The sequence below is a fragment of the Lasiosphaeria miniovina genome, assembly GCF_030549165.1.
Source record: "Lasiosphaeria miniovina strain SMH2392-1A chromosome Unknown B0T26scaffold_8, whole genome shotgun sequence".
Classification (NCBI taxonomy): domain Eukaryota; kingdom Fungi; phylum Ascomycota; class Sordariomycetes; order Sordariales; family Lasiosphaeriaceae; genus Lasiosphaeria; species Lasiosphaeria miniovina.
Genome location: NW_026848227.1, coordinates 130629 through 156932, shown reverse-complemented (window position 1 = coordinate 156932; position 26304 = coordinate 130629). Strand labels below are relative to the sequence as shown.

Sequence of the window (26304 nt, the reverse complement as noted above, 5' to 3'; positions counted from 1 at the left end):
AATGCTTGATGGTGGAAGTGCTTGATAGTGGGAATGCTTGATGGTGGAAGTGCTTGATGGTGGGAGTGCTTGATAGTGGGAATGCTTGATGGTGGAAGTGCTTGATGGTGGGAGTGCTTGATGGTGGGAGTGCTTGATGGTGGAAGTGCTTGGTGGTGGAAGAGATGCACGATACTGGTCGGGATCACCCTACTTTCACGCTCGTTTGGTCCGCCACAACAACTACCAGTCAGTCATCTACCATTGAAGATTGACCTATCCTTTTCTTTCCTCTCCTTTACGATATTGCAAGTATTCCCTGGCCATTGACGACGCACGGAGTCAACAAAGATTGGACATGGCGCGAGGGAATGCTGAGCAGGATTATTTGGGCACGCTTCTACAGCACACTTTGACTTCAATTTTGGTACGTCTTTCTCCTTGTGGGTAGTCACTGGATACTACGTACGTTAGAGGGGATGTAGTTCCTACGGTAGCGAGTTTGATTTCAGCTGGCATGGACTTGGACGACAAACAATGGAAATGAACACTCTCTTTTTTTTTTATAAACCCCCCCCCCCCCAAAAAAAAAAAACCAAAAAAACCAATACGCACGCTCCAGTCTGATCGTGTCTTTATTGGTCTATGTTGATGCTATTCTGTGGGAATCCTGCAACATCGGTTTTGCTCTGGAAAACGCCTCGGGGGCGCAAGACCATGATCTATGCGCGTGTAACTCAATCTAGGAGCACTAATTAGTTCAAAGGTCGACCCCTTGTAAGTCTCCTACTGGAGTTTTGTCGGTGGGCGCTGTCACACGAGGCGGCAGACGGTTATTGGATGCACTTGCACGGTGAGCAAAACGTCCCAACTGTTAATACCGGCCAGACGCAGCGCTGACCAGGTAACAAACGTCCACGCACATGCAGCCGGCGGGACGATTCTGTGTTTTGATCTCACCTGCTCCGAGGACCACGAGGGCACTGGCAAATACGCCTCCAATCTCCTCTCTGGCGGGCGACTGCGGCAACTCTCCAGCCTTCATGGTTTCGGGAACCTCTCGAGCAGCCCCAACGATGCCACCAGTGAGAAAGGTGCTTCCTCTCCCTTGATTAGTTACTAACTTGAACCTTCAAAGGCTGACTATTATATTATCTGATTAATTAATTAGCGGGAGCGAGAACATGCGGCGCCTACCAATCCAGCCGAAGAGTGACGGGCCATCTGACACCACACGGCTATCTGACACCACACGATGCAACATCTCGGCCGCCAAGCACGCCTCCCAATCGGTTAGTCCTAGTGGTCCATAGAAATGGCCGCGCTGCAGCGATACGACGCGAGCCTGTCGTTCAGACAAGGCGAGAGCATGCGGCAGCTCTCGCTCCTCGCCGCCGTGTTTCTCCCGCTGACACTGGCTTCAGTACGCACCTTTCTCTTCCAACCATATAATTATCATTGATTCGCTAACTGTATTACTCCACAACAGCCACTACTAGGCATGAACACGGCCGAGATAAACGGCAGCTCGCTCAGTATCTGGGTCTTTGTGCCGAAGGCTTTCGGCCTCATCTTCTTGACGGCCCTGGGCATCGCCATCCTCGCGCGCCGGTCGGAGAAGAAGACGTTTGATCCGCCGCCAAATTTCATTACGGATCTCACGGGGATCAAATTGGATGTGTGATGGTAATATCTTGTGCTTTTGTCTTTGTTTTGCGTGACGCATGTCTCTTATTCGCGGCCCCCAAGTTTCGGGCGCTTGAAAACAAAGAGTCGGACGGCTATTACGGCTAGAGATAGGCAATCAAGTTGGCGTATTCAAGACGACCGTGGCGGGTCATGAAGGGGTCCTTGCAAGGCATGAGAATGTTTATGAAATGACGAGATGTTGCCATGTTCGGGCCCGAACGTTACAACAAAAGAGATACTTGAAATCGGAACTGTCCAAGATCTAAACGATAGTCCTAATAAGCAGGGAAAAAGGGGGGCTGGACGAAGTCATGGAGCAAACAAAAGGAACGCCGCCGTCGCCATGCTAATCAAAAGCGACATATTCACAAGCAAACCCATACCAAACCAAATTACCAAAAGAAGGGCTTTTCAAAGCACGCCAAGTTCAAATCTCCATCGCCATTTCCACGCATCGCCATTTCCACGCATCACTAATTCATCCCAAATCATAAGCCAAAGAGAAAAAAAAACAAAACACAAAAAAACAAGCCAAAGAAAATGCACAACCAGAAACCAATTGTCGACTCCAGCTCCAAGACCAACCTGAATGCCGCTTTTCGTTTACTGCGAACTTGTTAAAATGGAAGTACCCGCACAGCCAGTGAGCGAGTAAGGGGTGATTGTCGGGTGCCTGATTCAGGAGGTGGTAAAACTAGTACCACTGTGGCGGAACCTGCCAGTGCTGCAGCATCTGGCGGACTGCGCGGTCCCATTGCAACTGAAAGCGAGCAGCCAATTCCTGGATCTCGTCCTCGCTGGGCTCGTAACCGTCCCACATTTCAGGACGACTGGCCTCGGCGTAAGCGTACGATGGGATGAGGTTGCTGTCGTTGATCCACGGTTAGTACTTGTAACGAGCTGGACAATGGAATTGATAAATGAAAGGGGACGGAGGGAGAGGCACGAACTCGTCTATGATCTTGTTGAGGCAGAGCCAGGCCAGATTCCAGCTCCGGTTGGACTCGGGGTCATTCTGCACCAGGGCCTGGGCGCCGTCGAGGAGATCGCTGGAGAAGAAGTATTCGGAGCCGGTGAGGCCGCGCAGTTCCGAGAGCATTTGGTGGCTGGTGACGTAGTAAGCCCATGCCGACGTCATGGGGCCCTGAAAGGCGCGGGCATCGTCTGCCGACTCGCATGACGCAGCGACGCGCTCGATCCGGCACAGCTCCGTGAGCGTGTTGACGCGATGGGTCTCCAATGATTCGATGAGCTGGCGGATGGACTAGACCGCAGGGCGAATGTTAGCGGCGTGTTTGATTTGGGAGCCCAGCTGTGATTTCCGAGGGCAGGGACGGAATGAACGGGCGACTGGGGAAGTCATGTGCCAGGGAGGGATATAAGATCAGGTCAGGGTGCTGACGCTAAATTGGAAGCCACTACTAACCCGCGAGCCGCCAGACCTCCCACTGCCGCTCAACCGAGAGCTGCCGTGCTGACCGGAACGACCCGAGCGGGATGACGACATGGCTGATTGCTGATTACTGGCGGTGATGGGCAGAAGGAACTTGGCCAAGAATGGAGTGGCAGATGTCAAGACAAGCTAAGTTGCCGTTTGTGTGGGGAAGGCGGGTTGCTTGCCGGCGTGCAAAGGCTGTTTTCAAGGCGTTGAAAGATATGAACCGGGTGAGAGGGTTTCCAAAGATGGTATGAGGTCCTAACTGGGTTGAGATTGCCTGAGCTGCTGTTGGGGATGGCTGAGGGGAGAATGGACAGAGATATCAGAGGGTTTATATCAGCGACTCCAGGTTCCCGGCCCCCTAGCACTCACAGGGATGACTCCTTACCTACTCGTGTCCATTTAGACCCTGGTATAGGTCGATGCTCTGGACCAGATGATAGGACGAACGGCACGGCGGCATCCAATAAGCAAGAGTCAGAGCAGGTAGGGCTGGACTCGATGGCGCAGGTCACACCCGTCGAGTGCCGACACTGAAAAGCAAGTGATGCGGCGCTGACGGCGTCGAGACGCAGGTGAGATGACGGCAAGGGCACAGGGGGGTGAATTACAAAGACAGCCGCGTTCATGAATGTCAGGGGAATGGTGGGTGCGAGAGGCAGTTGGCTTGGGTGTAAATTGGCATCGTAAGTGCTCGAGAGGGGAGTGTGGGTCGGGGGGATCAGCGGGGGTTGAATCTGGGTGGACGGGGAAGGCAGCCGAAGGCGAGTCTCGGGGCGTACCGGGAGCCCGATATCGCCGTCTCGGCTGCTATGTCATGGTAGGCAATGGCAAGGCGAGGCACAGGATGGTGTAGCTGCAGGTAGGTTAGGTAGGTAGGTAGGCGGGTGGGTGGGTAGAGTGTATATGGGGCGTGCAAGGCGAGTCGACAAAGATAAAGCCCGAGTAGCGTGAAAACTGGGGTATATGACCACACAGACAAACGGTCCGTCTTGCGGCTGGGGCTGATGGCGTCTGCAGCTTGGTTGGCGACATGATTCGCGAGACGTGAAATGGTGCCATGATTCACATCAGGACTCGGAAGCTAGAAGGGCTGCATCGCTCCATGATGGTTGCACCGGGAGCGGAGCGGGAGTTGACACCGGGGGAGTGGCAGGGGAGAATGGAGGAGGGGGTGTTTATAAGTTTGCCAAACTGGTGGAACTGGTGGAACTGGTGGACATGGTTGGACTAAGCCATGTTTAGTTCGAGTGAAGTCCCTAAATTGCTTACATAAAGACGTACAGTATGTACTATGTCTTGGGAGGCCAGACGGGGGAAGAAGCAATGCACCGGGGGGGGGGGTTTTTCTCGACGAGGGGCCAGTAGGAGCACAGAAATTGTCCCAGGAGATGCGCTTTGACGGGGATCGTGGTTGGCTCCGAGCCTCAGGCCCCACGCATTGAAGGCGATAGGGCTGACTTGTTGCTGGGGTTTTGGCATCTGCTCTGCTCGGTGCATAGGTCGTATGTTCGTAGCAAGCAAGCTAATAAGTTCTAAACGTTGGGGGTTCGTAAAGTATCTACCTAATGACGGTGTTAATTAGCACTGGATTAGTTCTTGGGCGTCTTACCCGACCTGACCTGACGTCGCGTGGCGCTGGGGCACGCAACAAGCAAATGAAACGGCCGCCTGATTTAACCTACCTGCCAACCTAACCTTATCCGTGCCCTGTGTTGCTCTGTCAAGTAAGATTTTAGCCACTGGTACAACAAGAAAGAACTCTCGTAAGGTGAGGCAGGATGGATGCCAAGCCTAGGTCAGCGCCCTGCTCTGCTGCCTCGCGAGCAATCGACGATTCCGGGGCCACGAAACGAGTCACTCAGTCTGTGTGCGTATTGGCAGAGGAAGAGGCCCATGCCATGCTCATCAGCGGCCGAGCGAGGAGAGACACGCCCGGAAAGTTATTGCCGGTTGCGCCCGTTTTAAGGCGGTTGCAGTGCGCGAGCGCGACCGCGGCCGACGTCAGGTACTCCGTAGATGCGGGCGTGCCCGCCCGTAAATCGCTGTAATCAGCCCGTCGGTTCGATTACCTCGGTCCGGAGTACCGGGGTACCTCCAGTTACCAATGCCAAGGCAAAATCTAAGGTTGCATGTCAACTTAGGGCCGCACGGCATCGGCTGCCGATGGAGTTGCAATACTGCCCGCTCCCATACTCCAATATACATAGTACACCCGTGTCCGCGCCTTCGTCAGCGGGGCTAGGCGCTAGGGTTTAGGCACATACCTGAGGTACGTCCGAGTGCGAGTGGAGGTTGTTTGGCCGCTGGCGTCCCGGGTGGTGCGTGCCGCGCGGGGGCCATGGAGCCTTGCCCTGGGCCCTTGAACCTTGCCCTGGAGCGGGCGCAAACCCGACCCCATCCCGTCCGTCCATGGAGTCTGCAGGAGCGATGCTGAAATTTGGAATACAAAATTTTGATGCCCGCACTCCTCGTCGTAAAAGTCGTCCATTCGTAGATAACCTACAGACATACGTGATTTCAACGCCGGGGCGTTCCACGGCTGATGTCAGGCGGCTTTGCTGGCTGGTGTCGTTGCCAGCGCTGTCTCGGCTGCACCGGTCGAGGGTAGTGGAGTTGGAACTTTGCCCTGCCATTACGAAATGTCACACTGAGCCATCGAATTCCAACCAACCATAGAGCCACCGAAGTCCTCGGTATGCTATTAGGTGTGCGTGCCGCATGCACAACATGCCCAACGGGAGTTAGCGGCGCAAACTAGTCTTCGCTCATGTAGGTTAGGTTGGTTATTGGGGTCGAGGTTCAATTCGAGTCCCTGCAATCCATCTTGAGGTTAGTTTTTGAACGGATATTGCTGCAGGGCTCTTCCCAGCGGCCATTCTTTTGGGTCGGGGTCGTGGGGCAGTCCCGTCCATCCTACTACCGCCTACCCGGACCAACTGCCATCTAAACCTCGAACCGGAACCCCGGGTGGCTGTCGTGTGACACGGCCGACTGGCGCACTGGCTTCTTCATTTCCCCCCTCGCTCCCATCTTGGCATGAGTTGGTAACTGGAATGTGGTCTGAAAGGAGCGCATCGTACAGCGCGACCTTGTTTAGCCCGCCATGGACGGAATACGCACTTGCGTGTTCAAGCGCACTAGTAGCCGCCAGGGACAAAACTACCCTACCTACGAAGTACTAGACACCGAGGTGAATGAGGGAGCTCGCAACTCGTCTGTACTCTAGGTAATGCCATCCACGCTTCGAATGCTAGGCAACCGATCTGGAGGTGCCAGGTTGACTTAGTCATGAATAACTTGCCTCTTAATACTACCTGTAAGTGGGCTCAAATCTGAGGCGTCGGGTGTTGCCGTGTCAGGCACCAGCACCAAGAAGGCCTGTGCTGCGCCAGCCAAGAATTAGGTACTTACCACTTGGCTGGCCCAACAGCAACTCTGAAGAGATGATGTAAAGTTTACCACGCCTCTGGCAGTTGCGATTGTTATGTCCCTTTAAAGACTGGGGCACAGCTTCTGATGTTGTCTCGATTTTCAATTTTTTTTTTCCATTTTTGGTCGATGCCTCAACGCTGTGAAGTTGTTACACTAGGCTTGGTATTACCAAGCTCTACAGATGATCTGTCACCGCCGACGTAAGCCATCTGTGTGCGCCATCTATTGTGCACACAGATGATGCCCCGCCCCATAGGGCTGTACTGCTGTACCTGATTTAGATACGTAGACGTATTGTAGGTAAGGTACCTTGAGTGCGTGCTTACGGTATGTACGAATACCACAGACGGTACGGAGTATCTATGGAGTATTGTGGAGATGCCCGATCCGCGCGCGTAGATTGCTTTGCCCTCGCAAATCGCCCTGGTTTTGGTGTTGTACAGTACTATATAGTAATGCATCTATTACCGCGCGCACTTTTTCTCCAGCCCAGACTACCTGGGTAGGTACTTCGTGCATGCGGATACTTGGTACGAAGAACCCAAGATTCGGTCATGACCTTGTAATCCTTGCTCTTATTTTAGTTAGCCTGGGTTCGTCGCATGTGCCCGAATGCTGTTTGCCAAGCCACCTCCGGATTCCAGCTTGCAGGTGGTAAATGGTAAATGATCGGAGGTTCCCGTCTGGATCACCCCCACCAACAAGATCGCTGGGACCAGGTTCCATTGCCGATCGCGCGCCGCTGCCTTAGCCCCACCTACCTAGCAGTAACCGCCTCTTTGCACATCCCTTCCCAGCAACGCAACGACATGAGGCAGCTCATCAGGCAAGCCCGGGGCTTGGGGCTTGAGGACATGCATCTATGCCTCAGCTACCCGCTGCCGGGTGCAGACGCCCATCTGCTTCGACCCGGCAATTGCGGGCGGCCATTGGTGCGATTGGCTCCTGTCATAGTTCACGTGGCGGCGCTGTCCCGGTCACTTGCCCTGTCTGCCCTGTAAGGCTCAACCAACCCCCATCCAATAGCGCCTCACAGGGCCGTTTCAAGTACGATCTGACAAGTCGGGAGCCTGAAAGACAGTGACATCATTTAGGAACCAGGCCCCAAATGTCCCCTGTCGCGCTGACCCGCGGTTTCCAGCCTTCTGAAACCATGTTCCTGATTCCTCATTGGCGCTGCAGGTGCTGCCAAATTCCATCTTCAATCTTGATCAAGCCCGGAGCCCCAGACAAGGTACGAATACGGGGGAGGGGGGGGCATGAAGTGCGCTGAGGCTCAAGAAATGTCGCGGGGTCGGGTCTGCTCCACATCCACACACGGGCGAAATGGTGACCGACCGGCGTGCCAGCACGGCGGGGGCCTTCGCAAGCAGCTAAAAAACGAATCCCCGGCCCCGGCTTTGTGTGACTCGCCGGCGATGAGTAATCCGGATCAAGAAGGCACCTACCGACCCCATCAAGCCAACTAGGTAAGGTACGTACACGTACTGGTAATGATGGGGCTCTGCGCCCCGTCTGGTTCAAGCAGCCCCGGTTCTATTGGAAGCTTGCCGGTTGTCCCATCGAATCACTACCTGAGTCGAGATCGGAGAATCTCACCACAAAGCTTAGGCGAATGCGTACTAAGGCACGCACAATATCTCCGCCACTCTGCGCGCGCTGGGGTGGTGCATGTGAGGGGAGGGCATGCGGCGAGTTTGGTGGGTGGCTTGGTTAACGCGTTCCGCTAACTTCCATTCCGGACCCCGCATTAGGCCGGACGATCTCGGACCTCGAAACCCACGTACATTTGCCGGAGGCCTTTCTTAGTCTTACCGAGCACAGACTTCATGGCTTAGTCGCCAACCCAACACCAGTTGAGCATTCTCGCAAGATTATCGTGCGCAACGCTACTGGCTATCGTGGACTTCGATTCCCGCATCTTTGACTCACCGAGGCAGCGATGAGGACGGGGGCCGAGGAGACAAAACCTCGGAGGTCGGCCCCCCACCAGAATGATTATCTCCCTATCTAGGTTGGTAGGGTAAGTACGTACGGTGCATCCAGGTGTTTACAGCCACTACTAACTCCCAGAAAGCTGGGCGGGATGAAGAAAAAACTTTCACGGGAGGCAACCCAATCAGCAGCCCACCCGCATCTGCGCATCACTGTTTGCCCCAGGCACGCAGCCGTTTCCGGATCAAAAAAGAAGAAAAAAGAAAAAAAGAAAAGAAGAAAAGAAAAGAAGAAAAGAAGAAAAATAACAACATTCACAATCGTGAACCGAGGTGCGTCGACACGCGCAGTTTGTCGACGCGCAGTTTCCCACAACCTAGAAACACGGTCCCGGCGCCGAACCAGCCGAACCAAGGCGATCAGGGCCAAGCTGAGCGGGGAACGCCAACCGTTGGAAGCTCCCGAAAGTGCAGGGGTCATCAACACACCGAGAGCGACAAACGGCCCTCCCCGTTTTTTTGCCCTCCAGCCGATGAGATACGAGACCACGAATAGGCCGGTCATGGCTGACGGCGCTTCTCTCCCAAATCTACGGCTTCCTCAATAGGAAGTCTTGGTACTTTGTTCATGCACGCAGACATGATAGCACGAGGCTATACATTCGCGTTAGCCCGGTGAGCATGCCATCACCGTATCTTGACAATGGCTCGACTCGGGAGACAGCTCGACTCGGGAGACATTACGATCCTAGACCCAAGACAGTCACAATATCACGTCGGCACAATGACGCGCCACTACGTGTCATGGTAAAGAGGTCTGTCATGAAGAGTACCTTGATCTAAATTTTTGATCGTGTCCAGAACGCCTGCAAAATGCATCCTACCCAACCAACCGGTAAATCTCGTATGTGCACTGACAGAGAGATCGTTTGGATAATGCAAAATGACAAGAAGATGGAAACACGCCCGTCTGGGTGTCACCTCTCTGCCTCGATCTGCCCCTCCTCCTCGATCTGCCCCTCCTCGTCACCCGTCCTGTCCCCATCGCTGTCCTCGTCATTGCCAACCCAATCTGCACTCTCAAGTCCGCTACCGTGTATCAGAAGGGTTCCCATCCATCCTATGAGAGCAATACCAGCAAACAACCCCCATGCGAGGGTCTCTCCTTTAGGTTGGACGTGGATTGACAAAGCGAATAGGCCGCCAGACAGGAATGGGCCTATGCTGCGGCCAGCAGCAGACAGGGACTGGGCGATGCCGTTCAGTGTTCCGAGTGTTTCGTGCGAGGGAGCGGAATTGGTGATCTAATGTCAAGATTAGTACATAAACTGGATGAAATGGCCCCGTGTGCGAAGGCGATGAATGTCCCGGGATGTGTAATGACAAATACTAGTTCAGAGAGAAAGACAAATACTAGTTCGGAGAGAAAAAGACGGCATAGAAATAGTCCGAGTATTACTCACCAACAACATCACGCTACTCAGACCACCGACAGCGCATATGTTCTTGACCACCAATACGAAGCCTAGCTCAGTGTAGAGCCATTCTTTGCCCGTTCCAAGACCCCACCACGGGTTTTTCTCTTCCAGGTAGCCAATCCACGGCATGAAGGCCATGCTAACAGCAATTCCCAGGAGAGAGTATCGGTACGTGCCCAAGTTCCCCATACGTGCCTTCAGAGGCTGAAATGCAAAGACTTGGAATAAAATGGTTGCTAGCCCTGCTAGGGAAAGACTTAAGCCAATGGTGCGTGGCCCAAGGTCCCGCCCCGTGGGAGGTGGTGCGGACACAAAGATGGGATAGAGAGAGTTGAAGGAGATGTTGGAGAGTTGGAATACGAGATACGTGACGAGCACTGTTAGGGTGGTACGGTTGGCGAGCTGGCGAAACGCCGATTTCTGTTCAGCCGTGAGACTCTTGCTGTCGGTGGCGTCGTCGTCGATCACGCTGACCGGGGCACTCGGTCTGAGCAAGGCTCGGCCCTCGTCGCTCCCATTTTCCTGGCTCGTATAGGAAATATCTTCGTCACTTTCGCCATGCTCTCCGGCGGCGCTATCAACACCCCTCTGGAAGCTCGTTCTCCAAGGCGACTTCCAACCGCCCACCCGGTTACTGTTCCTTCTGCTGCTAAAACAGCTGCTACACGGCCGGCACATCTTCTCTACCCACCCCAGACCAGCCCCAGCCGCCTTTTGGTCCGCATGGTCGAGCGTCTCCTCAAACCAGACGCCGAGAACGACAACGCTGACAAACAAAAGCGCCGCGGCCAAAAGATTTGGGGGCAGAAAGGGATATTCCGAACCCTTTATGATGCCGACCAACAGGCCACCCAGGGCTGGCCCTGTTATGCTTCCGAGGCTGTACATGACAGGGAGCCACGTAAAGGCACTGCTCTGGTTGGTGCGGTCTGTGACTTCGCCAAGGCATGTCGGCACCACGGCGGCGTTGCCGTTGAGTAAACCCATGGCGATGTGCACTAGGAGTAACTGCTTGTAGTTGGAGCAGAAGCCAAAGAAGGCAAAGCACACCATCAGCAATGCCGTGCCCAGCAGCATGACTGGCTTGCGCCCTACCCGGTCGGACGTGTAGCCCCATAGCAGGTTGGTCGTCAGCTGCGCCAGGGCAAAGGCCGATGCCAGCATGCCCACGTAGAGGCCTTCTTCGCCGTGGGGGATCTCGTCAAACGAGGCCACCATAGTGGGAAGGTACGGGCCAATCGAATTAAGCGCCGTCTGCTCGGCGAGCGAGAGCAGAGCGAGCAGGCCCAGTTGTTTCCAAGGAAGAGGCGTCGACGTCGTGTCGCTGCCGCCGCCCGTCTGCCGCCTCGTCCCGTCTGGGGCAGTAAGCGACCATGTATCCGACCCACTCCCGTCGTCGTCCCCATCATCGCGATCGCCGCCGCTGCCGCCGCCGCCGCCGCCGCTCGAGCTAGGTACTGGCCTGAGGAAGAAGGCGTCAGACCGCTGCGGTGGGCGCTGCTCGCTGGGCGTCTTGGGAGGCGGGGTCGGAAAGGTGTGGTATTTGTGCGTTGCCTGCCGCCCGTGGGGTCGAGAGCCGGCAGCCGAGCTCCTCCTACGCGCCCTGCTATTTGGGTGCGCCTCGTCGTATGGCGACAGCTGGGGAAAGGGTTCACCGGCATGGAAGGAGCCCGACGACGGAAATCGGTGCGGGCGTGTCGGTGCGGCGGACGTGGTCGCTAAGGTGGTGGCGGCCGCCGCCACGTTGGTGGTGTGCACCATGGATGGCGAGTGTTGTCGAAGCGAAGGCCTAGAAATCCTATCGACGCATGCGGCGACGATCAAAATGTCCCGTCGGTGGTTTTGTTTCACCGCATGTGGGATTGCCGACTTGGGTTGTGACGGGGATTCCAAGTTGTCCGGATCTCAAGAACCTAGAGAAAGATAGGTGGGAGAGGTGGCGCTAGAGGTGACGCAGTTGGAGAGAGGCCCCGCGCTAGGGAACCTGGGAAGCTGTGCCGGGCAGCCCCACCAGCTCGTGTCGGGTTCGGCACCCAGTGTTCAGCCCACCTCACCTGGGCACCAGCCAAACCCGAGGAGGAAAAACACCCCTACTGAGGACTGGACTGACCTTGGATGGAATTGGCCCGAATTGACAAATGAATCGGCCTCCCCCAGTCCCTGCGCAGGATTTGCTCAGGCTGGCTCACGTGGGATTACGGTGCAAAAACACGTGCCAAAATAAAATGCATCGCAATGACAGTTCTTCCGCCATGTCGGCTGGACTGGGCACTGCTTGCATCTATGGCCACCTCCTCCATCATCTTTTCCCGACGATTTGGCCTTCCCTTTCCCATGCGACAGAGCTTGATAATTTCCCGTTCCCTCCACCATCTACTTGTAGCGGGAGTTTGAGACTTTGCTTCATTCCATGAAGAGCCTACACCCACTCATGTATTAGCATCTTTTGGGACAACAGCAGACCAAGATCGCTTGATCCATTTAGATCCAAGGTATCTGCAGCCTCTAGAAGCTCATCTATCTCACGTCCCAGTCCGCTCACCTCGAGGATCTGAGATATGATATAATGTACTTTGAAGTAGTCGGGATCTGGCATCGGAATGCTAGCATCGTGCTGTTCCAGCTGGATTATAGAAGAGCCTGATTTCGGCTCGATAATAAATAGCGGTACCATCAAGGTTACCTCATACGAGTGCTAGAGTATAGAGTTAGCAATTTGCAAATGTGAGGAATAAAATGAAAAGAAATAATACAAGCTTACCGGGACGGTCTCTTGAGGCCAGAATGAAAGCCGTAATTTCCCGAATGGAGTATGGACTCCGTCGAACATGGTAATGACGTTTCCAAGCTGGCTGATGCTAGCTGCATCGATTTTGCCTTGTAGAGCCGGGAAGTATCGATAGAGTGTCCACCAGATAAGAGCCTTATTTTCGGTCTCTAGAGAATCTTTTTCGTTGAAATTCTCAAGGGCAAATGGAATGATGTGGGCACATTTTGTATCACCACACTTGGCCTTTTTAGGTAAGGTGACCTCCTTGTTCATTCCAGAGTAATGCTTGAAACAGCCTGTATAGATGCACTGGTATCCCTCTCTCTACGTAGGCACTGTCGCTTCAGCTCTGTCTGGTCCCGTTGGGAGGGTTCGATAAATACCACAGTTTGTTCAATCTCATCATCTTCATTAGCGAAGATGGATGGGCGACTGATAGGTGGCGGCGCCTTACCACCAGATGCCTTAACTAGAACGACAACGAGTAAGCATACAATCAATCTTAGTAAGTAGTAGGAGAGTGCAGGCTTTGCCTACAGGGCAGCAGGATTGCAGCCACGAGGTGGTTGGCGAGCTCAAACAAATTGTCCTCGATATCAATCCAGGCCAGAATCTCTGCCGCAAGGACCTTGCGCCCGTGGTCCTCCAGATACTGGAAGAAGGATCCGAGTATGCACGCAGCGCGGTTGTGTCTGGCGCTGGCGAGGCCGAACCGATCGAGCTTGACGTTTACCTTAAGACTGGCAAGCTCCTGGTCCGAGATGGTGGATAGCTCCGAGGACAGCACAATAGACTTCTTGGCTGGGTGTTCGGAAATCGGCGCCAGATGGCGCAGAGGATCGTCCCAATCCATAGTGTTGTTGCTTGCAGCGTATCGTTGTCGGCCACGGCTGTGGTTGATGCAGGTTGAAGATTTCTTGGGCCTTATTCAATTTTGGTGCAGGGCAGTCAGAATGGTCTGTGCGTGTTGCCGCCGTCCTTGCCTCTGGTCACGAGACCATAAGTCAACTGTCCCAGTGGTGATTGAAGCATTACCTATGCGACAATGGAGTTCTAGCAATGTTTGTCCATAATGCACACGAATAAGAACGGCCAAAGAGCTGGGATTCCATCGAACGAGCTCAGAATGTGGCGACAACCCAGAAGCCAATAGGCTTGCCTACCGAACACCTTAGCGGGAGCCGACGGGCAGGAACCAACTAGAACGGGGCTTTGTTGGGATCACTTGCAGGGGTGGTGCCAAGGGGTTTCTCTCAATTCGTCCATCTTCGGCAGACACCTTCCCTCCCTCATAACAACTCGCCACACGGAGTACCTGCCCAGTGAAGTGCCAACATTCCTCACATCGAATTGCTGGCGGACTCTGCGTTTCCATGGCGTATGCGGATATCAGGGTGACTACTCCGTAGTCTGCCAATTTGTTTATTTCCAGGTTGTCACACCAAAGCGTCTCTTCCAAATGGCAAGTTATTCCCTTCATCCTGCTTGGTGGCGGTGGGGGTATATCCTCCCATCGTCGCTTCTCCTTTGAGCGAAGATATGCGACTCTTGCGAGGCATTGTCTTCTCACATTACCTACCTAGGTGGGCATGGAGGTTGTGGTTTCCTTGCCTTCCATTAGTAGGTACTTGGGATCTCTACTTGGGATCTCGTGTCCTCCAGCACGGCGACAGATAAGGTAGGTTGCTTTCAGTGTCGTCGCGGCCAGAGGTCTCCCGTGCCGCTTCGCACCGCTGCTGCGAAACTTTGCTCAGCCTTGACCAACGCTGCATCTTCGACCATGGCGTCTACGTCTATCTGCGATCCTGGGTCCAGCCTCGTTTCCCAGGGCAGCTGGTCCGGCTTTGGGCCGCGTCAGATGCTACCACCTGAACCGTATTCTTTCTATGCGCCCTATGACGACCGGCATCACCAAGATTATTTCAGCAGCACACGCTCAATTTTGGAACCTTCTGACGACAGCGACGGGGACGTGAGCAACGATGCACCATTATTCCGGCCCATTCGCTCAGCCATTTCGGAAACAGAGGGCAGCGATTACAGTTACATTTTCGTGCGCTCCTTGGTTCTAGAAGACGACTCCGACGACAATTACACCATCCTCTCTAGCAACGAAGCGGACGACGGTATAAGCCAACCCTCGGGCTCTAGCTGCAATGGAAAGTGCACGCTTAAGCATCATGCTAAGCTCTCCAAGCCCGAGACCTCTACAGGCCCTTCCTGCAGTGCCAGTTGGGAATCGTTGCATGGCGGCGAGAATGGAATTGAATCGAGTGATGGTGGCCCCGAAATAGCTGGCAGCAGCTCCAGCCGACAAATCCCCTCTAGCCGCTCGGATGACAACATCCTCGCTCGAAACCCGGCCCCGACAGAGAATACACAGAGCCACCACAATCACAGGAATCACAGCAATGTCAATAACGGGGATGACAATAAGGATAATGCCATCAAGGAAAATGACAGCAGCGTCAATTCGGAGATCAGCAACGACAATCGCGGCAACGCCAATGGCGGCAACGATAATCGCGGCAACGACAAGAAGGGCAAAGGGAAGGTCGATGCACCAACACTAGCATACCACTCACAGACAATGTTCAGAACTCCGCACGCCGTCCTTGCCCTGGTGCACCAAACCTTGGGAGGAAAGGGATCCGTCTTACCCAACAGCCGCCATGGCACTAGCACAAGTTCGGTCTGCGCATTTGAACGGTGGGCGTTCGGGTACACGGGTCGCTCTCAAGATGAAGACCCTGCGACCTAGAGTGTCGGAGACTGGCCCGACGAGCGGCAGGGCGGGCAGCCGCCAACAACCTCGATGAACCCATTTAATCCCATTTGGAACTTCAGCATCTGGAAGTCGATCCAGGCCCGGCCACCACAGCCAGTCCATACTCTGTCGCCGCCCAACCAAAGTCGGGAATTAAGGGCCGGCGCTCCAGAATTCCATCCTCCAAGCCAAAGCCAACAATCGAGGGGCAATCTTTTAGCGCGTCATACCCCGAAAACTAAGCCTCCACCCCCCTATTTTTCGGTGCCCGGCCCAAGCCTGCCATTGCCGGCATTGATCAACAGGCTGAGGTGGCGTGCTCCGGGACCTAATCTAGAGCAGTTATGGGCCTAAACTCAGATCTAGAGGGTTGGGGCCAACCCTCTAGCGCAACATATTTGACGATTACCGACAGACCAGGACCTGACGATACAAGGCCTAAAGAAGTGCCCCTTTAAGTCCAAGTTCAAAATGTGAGGGTCGGCTTCCAAACCAGCGGATATCGGCAATCGAGACAACCTCGTCGCAGAACAAGTACCCAATGATGGCCAGATTGTTGGCAAGGTAGCTGGGAACAGTAGCTGGGTTGAACTGGGCTTGGCTTCAGGAGCGTTTAGTGCCTCTAGGATTTCCGGGATATCATGAGGGAATGAGATCAGCAGGAAAAGCACCCTAGCCCCACCTAACCACGCCGGCGGAGGACATCGACGGTTGCTGCTGATCCTCTAGCTGAAGTCTCTCACGGCTTACGCCCCTTTTAGCGGAGCATGTCTCAGCGTAGCTTTCATGTTTTGTGGCGGCGGCCTGCGATTTATAGGTTAGCGACCTCGACGATAGTAAGTCGCGGATCTAGACGGAGTGTCAGCTACAGCGTCTATATTGCCTATGAAGTAGGATACGAGTATTCTAGAAAGCGAATAAACACCTTTACTAAAGTTCCAACCGCATTCTCGCTTGCTACGTATATCTAGTAGTCTCCAATCCAGTGCCGTCCGTCTATATTTCTTCCGTTTAGAAACTTGGCTTGGAACAAAAATTCACGCCATCATACGCCAAAGCAGCTCTGGCCCAATGTAGTGCTATCACAGTTCATGCCGCCGTCCAGTCATACCTGGCCGCCCACAATCTGTTTTTCCTTCTCCTGGGAAACAGAGACCGGAACAGCCTTGCTCCTCCAACCTATCCACGCGATGGCGATGACGAACTTTATGGAGCCAGCGAGCCACAGGGCGGAGCTCATGCCGGCGCGGCTGCGCTGAAGCCAGCCCCCAACGACACCGCCAGCAACTAGCAGCACGATGGCGGCGAGACGGCGGTTGCGCTTCGGGTTCTTGTCGAGACGGGCGAGGAGCAGAGGGTCGCTCAGCAGGTCGCAGTAGAGGCTGGTAAGCACATTGGTGGGCACCTCGTTGAAGCCGAGCAGGCGGGACACGACGATCTGGCCGCCGAACTGGAAGGCCAAGAGGGCGAGCGGCAGAAGGGCGAGGGGATTGTCTTCGTCAACGTTTCGCGCGGCCTCTTGTGCGTCGTCGAGCGTCGTCTCGAGCAGGGCACGGCCAAAGGCGGGTACAGCGCGAGTTTGCGACAGCGCGGCGGCGGCAAACACGAAGGCGGCCTGGACGAGGAACGATATGGACAGCGTTGCCTTGCGTTGCGGGTGTAGATGGCGGCTTTTGGAGAAGATGAGGCAGCCGGCCCAGAAGGCCACGATGGAAACGAGGGCTCGGAGCCACAGAAGGGGCGCGTTCGCAGGGAGGCCAGATGCGCCGAGCGCCAGGAAGATGGTGTTTCCTAACGTGGTTGTCACGATTGTGTCAGTTCGAACCACAAGACGGAACTGGACGTGGCGGGACAGGACGAAATGGATTGGAATGGATTGGAATGGAGTGAAATGAGAACAGGTAGGAACAAAGCGGTCGAAGAGGGAGACGGTACCGGTTTGCATCGACGCGAAGGTGCCCGTCGCGTTGAATGCGACACTGTCGCAAAGCCCAGAGACCATGCAGCAGGCCAGCACCGGCAGGTCAGCGTAGCTCAGGGAGATGTCATCGCGCAACCGCGCCAGCGACAGCCAGTGCCTCGCGTCACTAGCATCATGACCAGGGATGGCGGCGGCGTCTCGGTGCGCCGCTGTGTGGTGCTGTGAGTTTGGCGTGGCGATGTCCCTGTTAGACGAGCTCGACGTCGAGTCCAAAGCCAAAGCTTCAACAGCTGGTTGGGTTGCCATTGGTGCAGCGGGGTCAATGGAAGGTTCCTTGTCGGCTCAGCGCGGGGTCCACAGGCGCTGTGCGACGCTGTTGTGCTGCTTGCTTCCACGTGGGGCCGGGCAGGGAGCAGGAGGCAGGCAGGAGGCAGGCAGGAGGCAGGCAGGAGGCAGGCAGGCACGGAAATCGAATTGGGAAGTTTCAGCAGAGGACTGAAGGGGATGTTTGAGGCGACCAATTTGATCCGTTTGCTTTTATTTCACAAAACAATTTCAGGGGCGAGATCGGAGCTCCCGTGCTTATTTATCTTCTCGGTTGTCACTCCTATTGTCAATCCTTCTTCTCTCGCGGGGAAAAAAGGAATTTCCCAGCTGGCCCATTTGGTCTCGGCGGTTTCGCCATCCCTACCCTCGCCTAACCTCACCTGGAAATGCGCCAATTGCGTCATCGGCGTTTCCTGTCGTCCACTGGCTGCCGCTTGAGCCTAGGTTCGGAGTCGGACTGATGTTTTCAACGCCGATGTATCGCCACATCAGATTTTGGAAATTGCCCCCACGAGAGCCTCTGTTCAAGGTGTTGAAGCGATATATAATGATACCTTATCTAATTGTTTTACTTTTAATTCTACCTCGCCAATGGCCAGGTTCAGAACCTGCTGCGGACCTACCTTGCTTCCACGACATGAATGCCTTTTCGACTTGGCTCGATTCGGGCTGTCTTCGCAGAGTAGGCACCCTTGGCATTACCATGGACGGACACTGGGTCTAGAAGATAACAGTCCGAGTGCCATTGAGAAAGACGCGGCGCTCGGCATACCACTTGACGGCGGCGGCGAGGACCTGGCTCTCGACATTAGACCCCTCGTCGACAAGGGCCTTGGCGCTCATGCTGTGGTCGACACGGGCGACGCGCTGCTCAATGATGGGGCCCTCGTCGAGGTCGGCCGTGACGAAGTGGGCAGAGGCGCCAATGATCTTGACGCCGCGGTCGTAGGCTTGGTGGTAGGGCTTGGCACCCTTGAACGAGGGCAGGAAGCTGTGGTGGATGTTGATGATGCGACCCGACATGGCGGAGCACAGGGTGGGGCTCAGGACCTGCATGTAGCGGGCCAGGACGACGAGCTCGACGTCGTGCTGGCGGACGAGCTCGAGCACCTGGGCCTCCTGGGCGGCCTTGGTGTCGCGGGTGACGGGCAGGTGGTGGAACTCGATGCCGTAGCTGGCGGCGAGCGGGGCAAAGTCGTTGTGGTTGGAGACGATGACGGGGATGTCGACGGGCAGCTGGCCCGTCTTTGCGCGAAACAGCAGATCGTTGAGGCAGTGCCCGATCTTGGACACCATGATGAGCACGCGCGCCTTCTGCGCGACGGGCCGGATGTCGTAGGCCATGGCATACGTCGCCGCCAGCGCGTCAAAGGGCCCGCGGAGGTGCTCCGTCGACGGCGTCGACGTGGGGCCGAAGTGCACGCGCATAAAGAATTTTTCCGTCGTCGGATCGGAAAACTGCTGCAGATCGAGGATGTTGAGTTCCTGGTCTGCGAAGACCCCCGTGACGGCGTGCACGATGCCCGGCTTGTCCGGGCACGACAGCGTGAGAATGTGTTCGTCGGCCATTTTCGTAACTGCAGTATCGCCCTGGAAGTTGCTTCCCGTTTCCGACTGTGGCCCGTCTGCTCTTCTCGCACGAAACTCTTTGTCGAAAATTTCTGACTTTTTTTCGCCCGTGTATGCCCGTTTGTGGATTGATTCATAGCGGCCGTTTTTCGCGATGTGTCCACTGCGCTAGAGCATCGCCAGGGGCCGGGTTAGGGTTGGCAACGTCGCCTCCCGTCCCCTGACAAGCAGCGGAAGCAGCAAGACCGAGTCGAATTCGTGCCTCCGAGTTTGGCCCGAGAAAGGCGGGACGCCATGATGCCCGAACTGACAAGGCAGTGCATCTACCACTAGCCAGAACCAGATGCTCGAGAAGATGGTGGGCATCAAGTCTTTTCAGCTCTCCCGCCCTCCCGCCTTCCAGTGACTCCCCCCTGCAGAGTCTCACAGCCTGGGAGCCAATGAGACAGCCCCGGGATACGACCCATCGCCAAACCGACAAACAACAGCCTCGTTCTTTCATGTCCTGCAAGAAACCAATCGATGGTGTGAAGGCTTATTAATTTCATTTGTCAGTAGAATGCTCTTGCATCACCAACGCTCTTGCACCACCAATCTTCAGACATCTAATCAATTGCTTAAGGAATTGCCGCCGGCCCTTTGGTTGCTTGTCTTACCACCCTCCCCTTTCCCAAAACGCGGATGACAACCAGCTCGTTCCTTTGCATGCATCTCACCTCGAGCCGTGTGGCTTGGCAACCCAGAGAAAATGCGCCCGCCCGCCCGCCCACTGCCGCTCACGGCTTCGTAATATACGCACAACGGAGGCCACGACAAGATGTGCCGGTGCCGACTCTGGAATAGTTTCGAGTGGGCGGGCGGCACGTGGCAATGGTGCACTTCCCGTCAGCTTACAGCCCGCCGTGAACTCAAACCTCGACGGCTGCGACAGCTTTGCCAAGAAGCGAGAGGCCAACTACCTTACTTGCGCAGCCAAGATTGTCGTAATTTCCACCAACTATCATCATAAGGCAACGAGACCTTACTTTCATGGTCCCCGGACAAGGAGTCCAACGATTGGGGCGGATTGGCTACATTCTTACCTAGGTACCCGAGCGACTCGGTGTGCTTACAGATTAAACCACATCGGTATCAGTATTCGGAAAAACACGAACAAATTCATCAAATCAATGTGCTGCTTCAAAAAGAAGAAAAGAAAGGTTGTCTCAATAGAGTCTAAACCCTTCAACTTACTCTCACACGGGTAACCTATCTACTGCTAAAATAACGATACTTGACTACGTCTTGCATTTCCTTACTGTAGGTAGGTAGATGGAAAACGGTGTTATTATTTGAGGTAGAGTATTAAGAAACTAGCTCTTGAATAAAATTTGCCCTTGATGACTCAAATCACAACCAGCCGAGTTCTAAAAGCTTTCATAAGTTATTCAAGCTGGAGGAATGTTAGACGCTGGGCTTCTGAGGTAGAAAAAGCGAGCATTTGTAACAAACCTATTGGTGCTCGCCACTCTAGGGCCCAGATATTTTAACACCATCCATGCACAACTACCCAGTGGACTTGAGAATAAAATGGCTCCCTTGTTTTCAATGGGTGGGCTCTAGCAGGCGTTGAAGTAGGTTGATTACAGGGACAGAGGGTCAAGGTACAGCCCAACTAAATAGGCATTAAACACTTCACTGGCAGCATGGCCGATAGTATAGCAAATCGCAGCTTCTGGGGATTTCGTGGTGGTGTCTTTCAATAAGGTATTGTGGGTTAGTTGGGTGGGGGATCACTCGTCAGGTAGGTAAGAATAAGGTACGAAGGTGAATAGAACTAGGTGAAATATCCGTAACCCGGCAATTATTCAGTCACGAAAACAAAAATAGAAAACTTGGTAGCAACTCCTCGCCTGCATGCTAATGCCTGACCAAAACAGCCTGTATCCAAACTCAAATAACCTTGAACCCCCAAATACTTGGAATAATTAGATTCCGTCATGATTGTTTACCATATTCCCACGGCAGTCAAATCTCTCGAGCTCTGGCCAACCTGAAACTGATATTCTCCTTCCGTCACCATGACCCAATTTTGTTTCTGGACGTCCCAATAGCTGAGGTCTCTTCTGGTAATGTTGAAGTCAACCGTGCGCGACTCGCCCGGACGAAGATAGATCTTGTCGAACCCCCGTAACACCCGAACTGGGAAGTCGACCCCCTCCCGAGCAGGATAGACGAGGTACAGCTGGGGGACGGCAGAGCCGGCGCGTGGCCCGACATTCTCCACGTCCACAGCAACACTCACATACGTCTCCCAGAGGTCTGGATTACCGCCTTCGTCGCCGCCCGCTCCGCTCAGTGGCTGCTTCGTCTCGTAGCCATCCGGATACGGGTAAGGGCCCGTGACGATGGCGTCTACTGATTTGAGGTATGGGTAGACGTATCTCTCCAATGCACGTAGGCCAGCCGGGAACAAGACCTCACTTGCCGGGGGAATCTGGTCTGAGTAGGTTGGCGGTTTGGCAGCTGGGGTCGGACGAGACGCAGGTAGTGGTGATTTGCTCTTCAGGGGAGTGACCTGCGCATTTTTTACTTCAAATGTAGTGTAGCTGAGGCCGAACCCAAAGTCGAACCGTGGTTCGATGCTGTGCTTGTCAAAGTAGCGATAGTCAATGTACAGGCCTTCAGTGAAGTCTTGTTGAGGTATAGCGCCTTTGGGCCGGTACAGGACCTGCCCGCCCTTCCCGTAGTCTTTGAGTGACTTGCCAATGGTGTAGGGCAAATGGCCGGATGGGTTGATGTCGCCGAAGAGGACGTCAGCGAGAGCGTTTCCAGATTCTTCGCCGGGCAAATTGGCGAGCAGTACAGCATTGACATTTGGCAGCTCGATCCACTTTTCTACCAGGACAGGGCCGACAGCGTGAATGACGACAACGACCTGGCCGTGCCCCGAGCCACATTTGGATGCAACATCAAGAATGAGGTCGTCACCACCCTTTTGGAGATTCAGATTCGGCCGGTCGCCGCTTACATCGTTCCATTTTGTGAAACCTTCACCGGAATCGGCATTGGCAAACACGATGCACAGTTCCAGATCGTTGAGAGCGGCCTGGTCCGAGCCTGCCATGGGCAATTTGTTGCTGAGGTACTCGTGCAGTTCAACCTCGGACTTGTCAAAGCGGCTGCGCAGCGTCTCAATGGGCGTGACCAGATAGGGAAACTCGACGGCTCCCGAGCCCCAGCCGGAGCCCAGAGTTCCCTGGTTGCAGCCACGATCCTTGCAGTGGTTGGGCCCGCTTCCCGGGCCAGCGTCTTCGCCAAAGACACCGACCTTGAACTTTCCGGTGTGGCGCTTGCCCGTCGCGCGTTCAACAACGTCCCGGCGCCTCTTGAGGTTTGCATCCCCCAAGCCCCGGGGGCTGATGGGGAGCAAGTTGTCGTTCTTGAGAAGCACGGTTCCTTCAGCGGCCACCTGGCGAGCAATGCTGGAATGGTTGGATTGCACGTCTAGAAACTTGTTGACTTCAACTAGATCCTGAGTGCTGGGGCTACCATGTGCGAGGAAGCCCAGGCGATCATTGGTCCACGACGAGAAGTTGGGAGGCTTGCGGGGGAACTTGATCTCGTCATCCTGGCCAAGCTGGTACCATGCGGCAACGATGCGGGTGACCATGTCGTTCAGCCGCTCAAGGGGGACACTGCCGTTGAGGACAGCCCTGGACAGCTCGGGGCCCCATAGCGACTTGCCCTTTGCCCAATCGAGCCCGTCGCCGGGCATTGTCATGTCAAGCCCCGCGAGCGCCGTCGAGACGCCCGACCGTTGCGCCAACCAGTCGCTCATGACGAAGCCTTGGAAACCAAGCTCGTCCTTGAGAATGCCATTGAGAAGTTTGCTGTTTCCGCAAGAGTACGAGTTGTTGACTTGGTTGTACGAGCACATGACCGACGCCACGCCCGCCTTCACGGCGTCGCCAAACGGCCAGGCATAAAGCTCGTGCAGAGTGCGATCGTCCATGTTGGAGCTGACTGCGTGCGGCAGACCCCACTCCCAGGGTTGGCGAAAGTGCTCCTGCTCGTTGGCAACAAAGTGCTTGATGGTGGCCATGACCCCCTCGCTCTGGATGCCCTTGACTGTCTCGGCACCGGCAATTCCCTGCAGATACGGATCCGCCCCAAACCCTTCCCAGTTCCGCCCCCCAGCAGGCATACGGCCGAGGGGGCCAACACAGGGCCCCAACAGCACGTTTATTCCCTTTCTGTGCGCCTCGTTGGCGTGCGCCTTCCCGCGGGCATACATGAGCTTGCGATTCCACGTAGCCCCGACCGTGATGCCGGCAGGGAAGGCTGTAATGTTGTCGGCGAAGCGGATACCCAAGGGGCCATCCTGCAGCTGCAGCTGGGGGAACCCGACATATACTGCAGGGGCGTTGGTGCCCACCGCCAGCCCCATCTGCCAGCCCGTGCCCGTAGTGACGTTGACTTTCTCGGCGAGAGTCATCCTCTCTACCATTTTGGCTGCCTTCTCGTAGCTCGCGGCCCAAGTACGTGCTATGCCGCCTTTGGGAGCAGGGTACCACGGCGGAGACTGGCCGTACGGCGGCTCTTTCTGGAACACCTTGTATACGACGCCCCCTCCAATGCCTATCAGGAGCCACAGTCCCAACATGCACGTGAGGAGGACCAGGCAGCACCGTCTCCGGCCTGTGGCCCGCCGCAAGGCAGACCATCGCTGGACAGGACTGTCGCGTGGGCCGAAGAAGCTCTTGGGCTCGGCGGAGGGGGGGGAAGCGCGGTCAAGGAACTCGGTCGCATCAAGGTCCAACTCGGAGTCGTGGCCATCGTCTTCAAAGGACTGCCGCGCAGCCTCGTCATAGTGGGAGCGCAGCAGCCCTTCTTTACTCGGATCGAGGTTTCGGGGCATTGTGGGGAGAGTCGTGTTGCTCCGTGGCTGTCGCCTCGTTTGTTCTCTTGGGCTTCGTGCTAGTCGTGCTCAAGGCACCCGAGGCTTCGATGTCGGAGAAAGACGCTTCAATCGTGTGTTGTGGAAGCTAACTCGAAACCGGGCAACTGCTGTGTCGACTGCCGTGTTTTAGAGGCTCAGCCTACGTTCAGGCTGTCGCCGATCATGGGAGGACGTCGGGAGGCGGCTAGCGGTTCGCTTTCTGCCGCACTCGACCTGCGACCGTTGCTCGACTACCGAGACAATGCGTCGACTCTCGCTCTCCACCGGCAACGCCGCAAATAATGCAAAGAGCACAAGCAAAATGAAGAAAGCAAGCGCGAAGCAACAGGAACGCACTGCTGGCAGAAACAGAAAGGATGATGGAATTGCAGATGGCAGCAAAGGTCCGACAACAGGAAACCCAACGACTGCTCCTTCCGTCGTCGGGCAGTCTTGGCAAATTGTCTGTGCCCAATCGGAGGGCACGCGCTGGGACGTTGGGTGCCTGGAGCTTGCGCTGGAGCTTCCAACTGGACCCACGTGCCTGACAACCACGAATTCCGGGGGGGAGCATGCGCTGTGGGGCTTCCCCAGCCCTATCACGGCGCTCATTTTGCCCGTCCCCGGCATCAAAGAAGCACAACCTACTTCCTCAGCGGCAACGTGGTCGCGTGACAATGCGGCGATTCTTGCATCCCTGAGGCCTTATAAGCACTTTTGACCCTGGTTCTCACAACTTTTCTTCATTATTTCCTAGTTCTTGCTAGTTACCGTACCCCGTAGTACTTATACTTTGAGTACCTGCCTGATCACGATATCTATCTATCAACGGGCAAAGGAATACGGCAAAGAAGATAGCAACGACTACTCAAGCTATTCAATCTTTCATTACGCTTTTTACTCATCCTGAACATGGCCCTCCACCTTGGGCGTCGCAGTCAGCATCACCATATCAGCAATATACTTCAATCTCCCTTCGTCAGGTTGCTAAGCCGGCTTTTCGACTTTGCTATCTTTGACGTCTTGCTCAATATCCTCCTACCTTAGCAGTTGTGTTTTAGGCTGCATTGGGAATGTTTGGATACTCCTGGGCCCAATCTTATCCCGCAGTGAGATGTCCCTAGTTTCTCAAAATAATGACCAGAGCAACCTACCTATTGCCAGCCTTGCAGAAGTAACCAATTAATGGCCTTCCACCGTGATGCAATGACAATGGCACAACAGAGCTTTGCGAGAAAGCCGTCGTGGTTACCAGGTACCGCGTAACGGACGAACATTTTTGGAGCCACCCATGAATATAGGGCCGTGTTCCACTTGCAATTATAAATTATGATACTATGGCATTACACCTCTTTATGCAGGCGACTGTGATGAACACTGGAAAGACACACAAATACTTGGCGAGCATCTCAACTCTTGTATGAAAAACGCCATCCGTTTCACGTTGTGCAAATAAATGTTAAGACATTCCCTTGCGACTAGTTAAAGTGGGGAGCCCCATTAATATACCCAATAATATAATATAAAGCATCCTACTCGTATAAAAATCGCCTGCTATTATTCGCTAAATAATTTTAAATTTATAGAATTACCTTGTTGAACGACAGCCAGCTAAAAGCATACGTGATATGGCTCTACGCGGATCTACGAGAGATAGCTTGGTATGTTCAGGGTCAAATCAATATCCCGCAGAGGATCCGTCTAGAACTCGAAGGACAACGAATTTAAGCCTATGCAAATTCGTTTTCAATGTTCATCGCCGGTGAGTGTGTTAAGGGTTTATGAAGAGGTCATGAGATTGAGAAAAGTGTCTCTGTACAGTCTCTAACAGATAGTAAAGAAAAGACACAAGCTTTGAGGAGGGGACAAGTATCGGAACGTAATGAAGCTGACTAGATCAAATGAATCCTAGACGGAAGGCTACCCGGCTTGCATTGGGATGAGACATGATTGCGCCGTTAGAGTAAGCGCGGAAGATTACATGGAAAATAGAGAATCGAAATACAGCCATGGGGTCGCAAAGCATGCCACGCTGCGGGGCTGAACAGTAGCTGAGGTGCTGCTGGACAAGAGAGT

At 54.7% G+C, this 26304-nt stretch overlaps 10 protein-coding genes across 10 annotated transcripts; 4 read left to right on the top strand and 6 right to left on the bottom strand.

Moving 5' to 3' along the window:
* Nucleotides 1-1294: 1294 nt before the first annotated feature.
* Nucleotides 1295-1663, top strand: B0T26DRAFT_756577 (uncharacterized protein; the record flags this gene model as incomplete). The annotated part of the gene is made up of 2 exons (XM_060446118.1): nucleotides 1295-1402; nucleotides 1469-1663. The coding sequence occupies 2 exons, from the start codon at nucleotides 1295-1297 to the stop codon at nucleotides 1661-1663; spliced, it is 303 nt and encodes a 100-aa protein (XP_060289843.1).
* A 699-nt stretch (nucleotides 1664-2362) lies between these two features.
* Nucleotides 2363-3175, bottom strand: B0T26DRAFT_680749 (uncharacterized protein; the record flags this gene model as incomplete). The annotated part of the gene is made up of 3 exons (XM_060440534.1): nucleotides 2363-2534; nucleotides 2619-2932; nucleotides 3095-3175. The coding sequence occupies 3 exons, from the start codon at nucleotides 3173-3175 to the stop codon at nucleotides 2363-2365; spliced, it is 567 nt and encodes a 188-aa protein (XP_060289842.1).
* Nucleotides 3176-6212: 3037 nt separating this feature from the next.
* On the top strand, nucleotides 6213-8010 carry B0T26DRAFT_680748 (uncharacterized protein; the record flags this gene model as incomplete). Its single annotated transcript, XM_060440533.1, has 9 exons — nucleotides 6213-6249; nucleotides 6336-6425; nucleotides 6723-6741; nucleotides 6823-6837; nucleotides 6995-7043; nucleotides 7130-7195; nucleotides 7339-7538; nucleotides 7724-7775; nucleotides 7891-8010. 9 exons carry the CDS (start codon nucleotides 6213-6215, stop codon nucleotides 8008-8010), a joined length of 648 nt encoding a protein of 215 aa, XP_060289841.1.
* A 1442-nt stretch (nucleotides 8011-9452) lies between these two features.
* B0T26DRAFT_657353 (major facilitator superfamily domain-containing protein) lies at nucleotides 9453-11714 on the bottom strand (the record flags this gene model as incomplete). Its single annotated transcript, XM_060438777.1, has 4 exons — nucleotides 9453-9779; nucleotides 9939-10434; nucleotides 10567-11340; nucleotides 11437-11714. 4 exons carry the CDS (start codon nucleotides 11712-11714, stop codon nucleotides 9453-9455), a joined length of 1875 nt encoding a protein of 624 aa, XP_060289840.1.
* Nucleotides 11715-11983: 269 nt separating this feature from the next.
* On the bottom strand, nucleotides 11984-13960 carry B0T26DRAFT_487374 (uncharacterized protein). The gene is made up of 5 exons (XM_060435307.1): nucleotides 13261-13960; nucleotides 13107-13192; nucleotides 12715-13047; nucleotides 12526-12648; nucleotides 11984-12372 (listed from the first exon to the last, which is right to left on the bottom strand). The coding sequence occupies exons 1-5, from the start codon at nucleotides 13574-13576 to the stop codon at nucleotides 12253-12255; spliced, it is 978 nt and encodes a 325-aa protein (XP_060289839.1). The 5' UTR covers nucleotides 13577-13960; the 3' UTR covers nucleotides 11984-12252.
* A 543-nt stretch (nucleotides 13961-14503) lies between these two features.
* Nucleotides 14504-15484, top strand: B0T26DRAFT_680746 (uncharacterized protein; the record flags this gene model as incomplete). The annotated part of the gene is made up of 1 exon (XM_060440532.1): nucleotides 14504-15484. One exon carries the CDS (start codon nucleotides 14504-14506, stop codon nucleotides 15482-15484), a length of 981 nt encoding a protein of 326 aa, XP_060289838.1.
* Nucleotides 15485-16595: 1111 nt separating this feature from the next.
* Nucleotides 16596-17717, bottom strand: B0T26DRAFT_658911 (uncharacterized protein; the record flags this gene model as incomplete). The annotated part of the gene is made up of 2 exons (XM_060438911.1): nucleotides 16596-17281; nucleotides 17426-17717. 2 exons carry the CDS (start codon nucleotides 17715-17717, stop codon nucleotides 16596-16598), a joined length of 978 nt encoding a protein of 325 aa, XP_060289837.1.
* A 741-nt stretch (nucleotides 17718-18458) lies between these two features.
* Nucleotides 18459-19307, bottom strand: B0T26DRAFT_756571 (formyl transferase; the record flags this gene model as incomplete). The annotated part of the gene is made up of 1 exon (XM_060446117.1): nucleotides 18459-19307. One exon carries the CDS (start codon nucleotides 19305-19307, stop codon nucleotides 18459-18461), a length of 849 nt encoding a protein of 282 aa, XP_060289836.1.
* Nucleotides 19308-20102: 795 nt separating this feature from the next.
* On the top strand, nucleotides 20103-20943 carry B0T26DRAFT_729471 (uncharacterized protein). The gene has a single exon (XM_060442960.1). The coding sequence runs from the start codon at nucleotides 20125-20127 to the stop codon at nucleotides 20314-20316; it is 192 nt and encodes a 63-aa protein (XP_060289835.1). The 5' UTR covers nucleotides 20103-20124; the 3' UTR covers nucleotides 20317-20943.
* Nucleotides 20944-21024: 81 nt separating this feature from the next.
* Nucleotides 21025-24481, bottom strand: B0T26DRAFT_729470 (glycoside hydrolase family 3 protein). The gene has a single exon (XM_060442959.1). It carries the CDS (start codon nucleotides 24205-24207, stop codon nucleotides 21295-21297), a length of 2913 nt encoding a protein of 970 aa, XP_060289834.1. The 5' UTR covers nucleotides 24208-24481; the 3' UTR covers nucleotides 21025-21294.
* Between the last annotated feature and the right edge of the window lie 1823 nt (nucleotides 24482-26304).

Coding starts and splice junctions, on each gene's coding strand:
- B0T26DRAFT_487374 (XM_060435307.1), bottom strand. CDS start 13,576: ATGGATTGGGACGATCCTCTGCGCCATCTGGCGCCGATTTCCGAACAC. Junction 13,193..13,260: donor GGCTGCAATCCTGCTGCCCT/GTAGGCAAAGCC, acceptor TTGTCGTTCTAG/TTAAGGCATCTGGTGGTAAG. Junction 13,048..13,106: donor ATGAGATTGAACAAACTGTG/GTATTTATCGAA, acceptor GTGCCTACGTAG/AGAGAGGGATACCAGTGCAT.
- B0T26DRAFT_729471 (XM_060442960.1), top strand. CDS start 20,125: ATGTGCCGGTGCCGACTCTGGAATAGTTTCGAGTGGGCGGGCGGCACG.
- B0T26DRAFT_729470 (XM_060442959.1), bottom strand. CDS start 24,207: ATGCCCCGAAACCTCGATCCGAGTAAAGAAGGGCTGCTGCGCTCCCAC.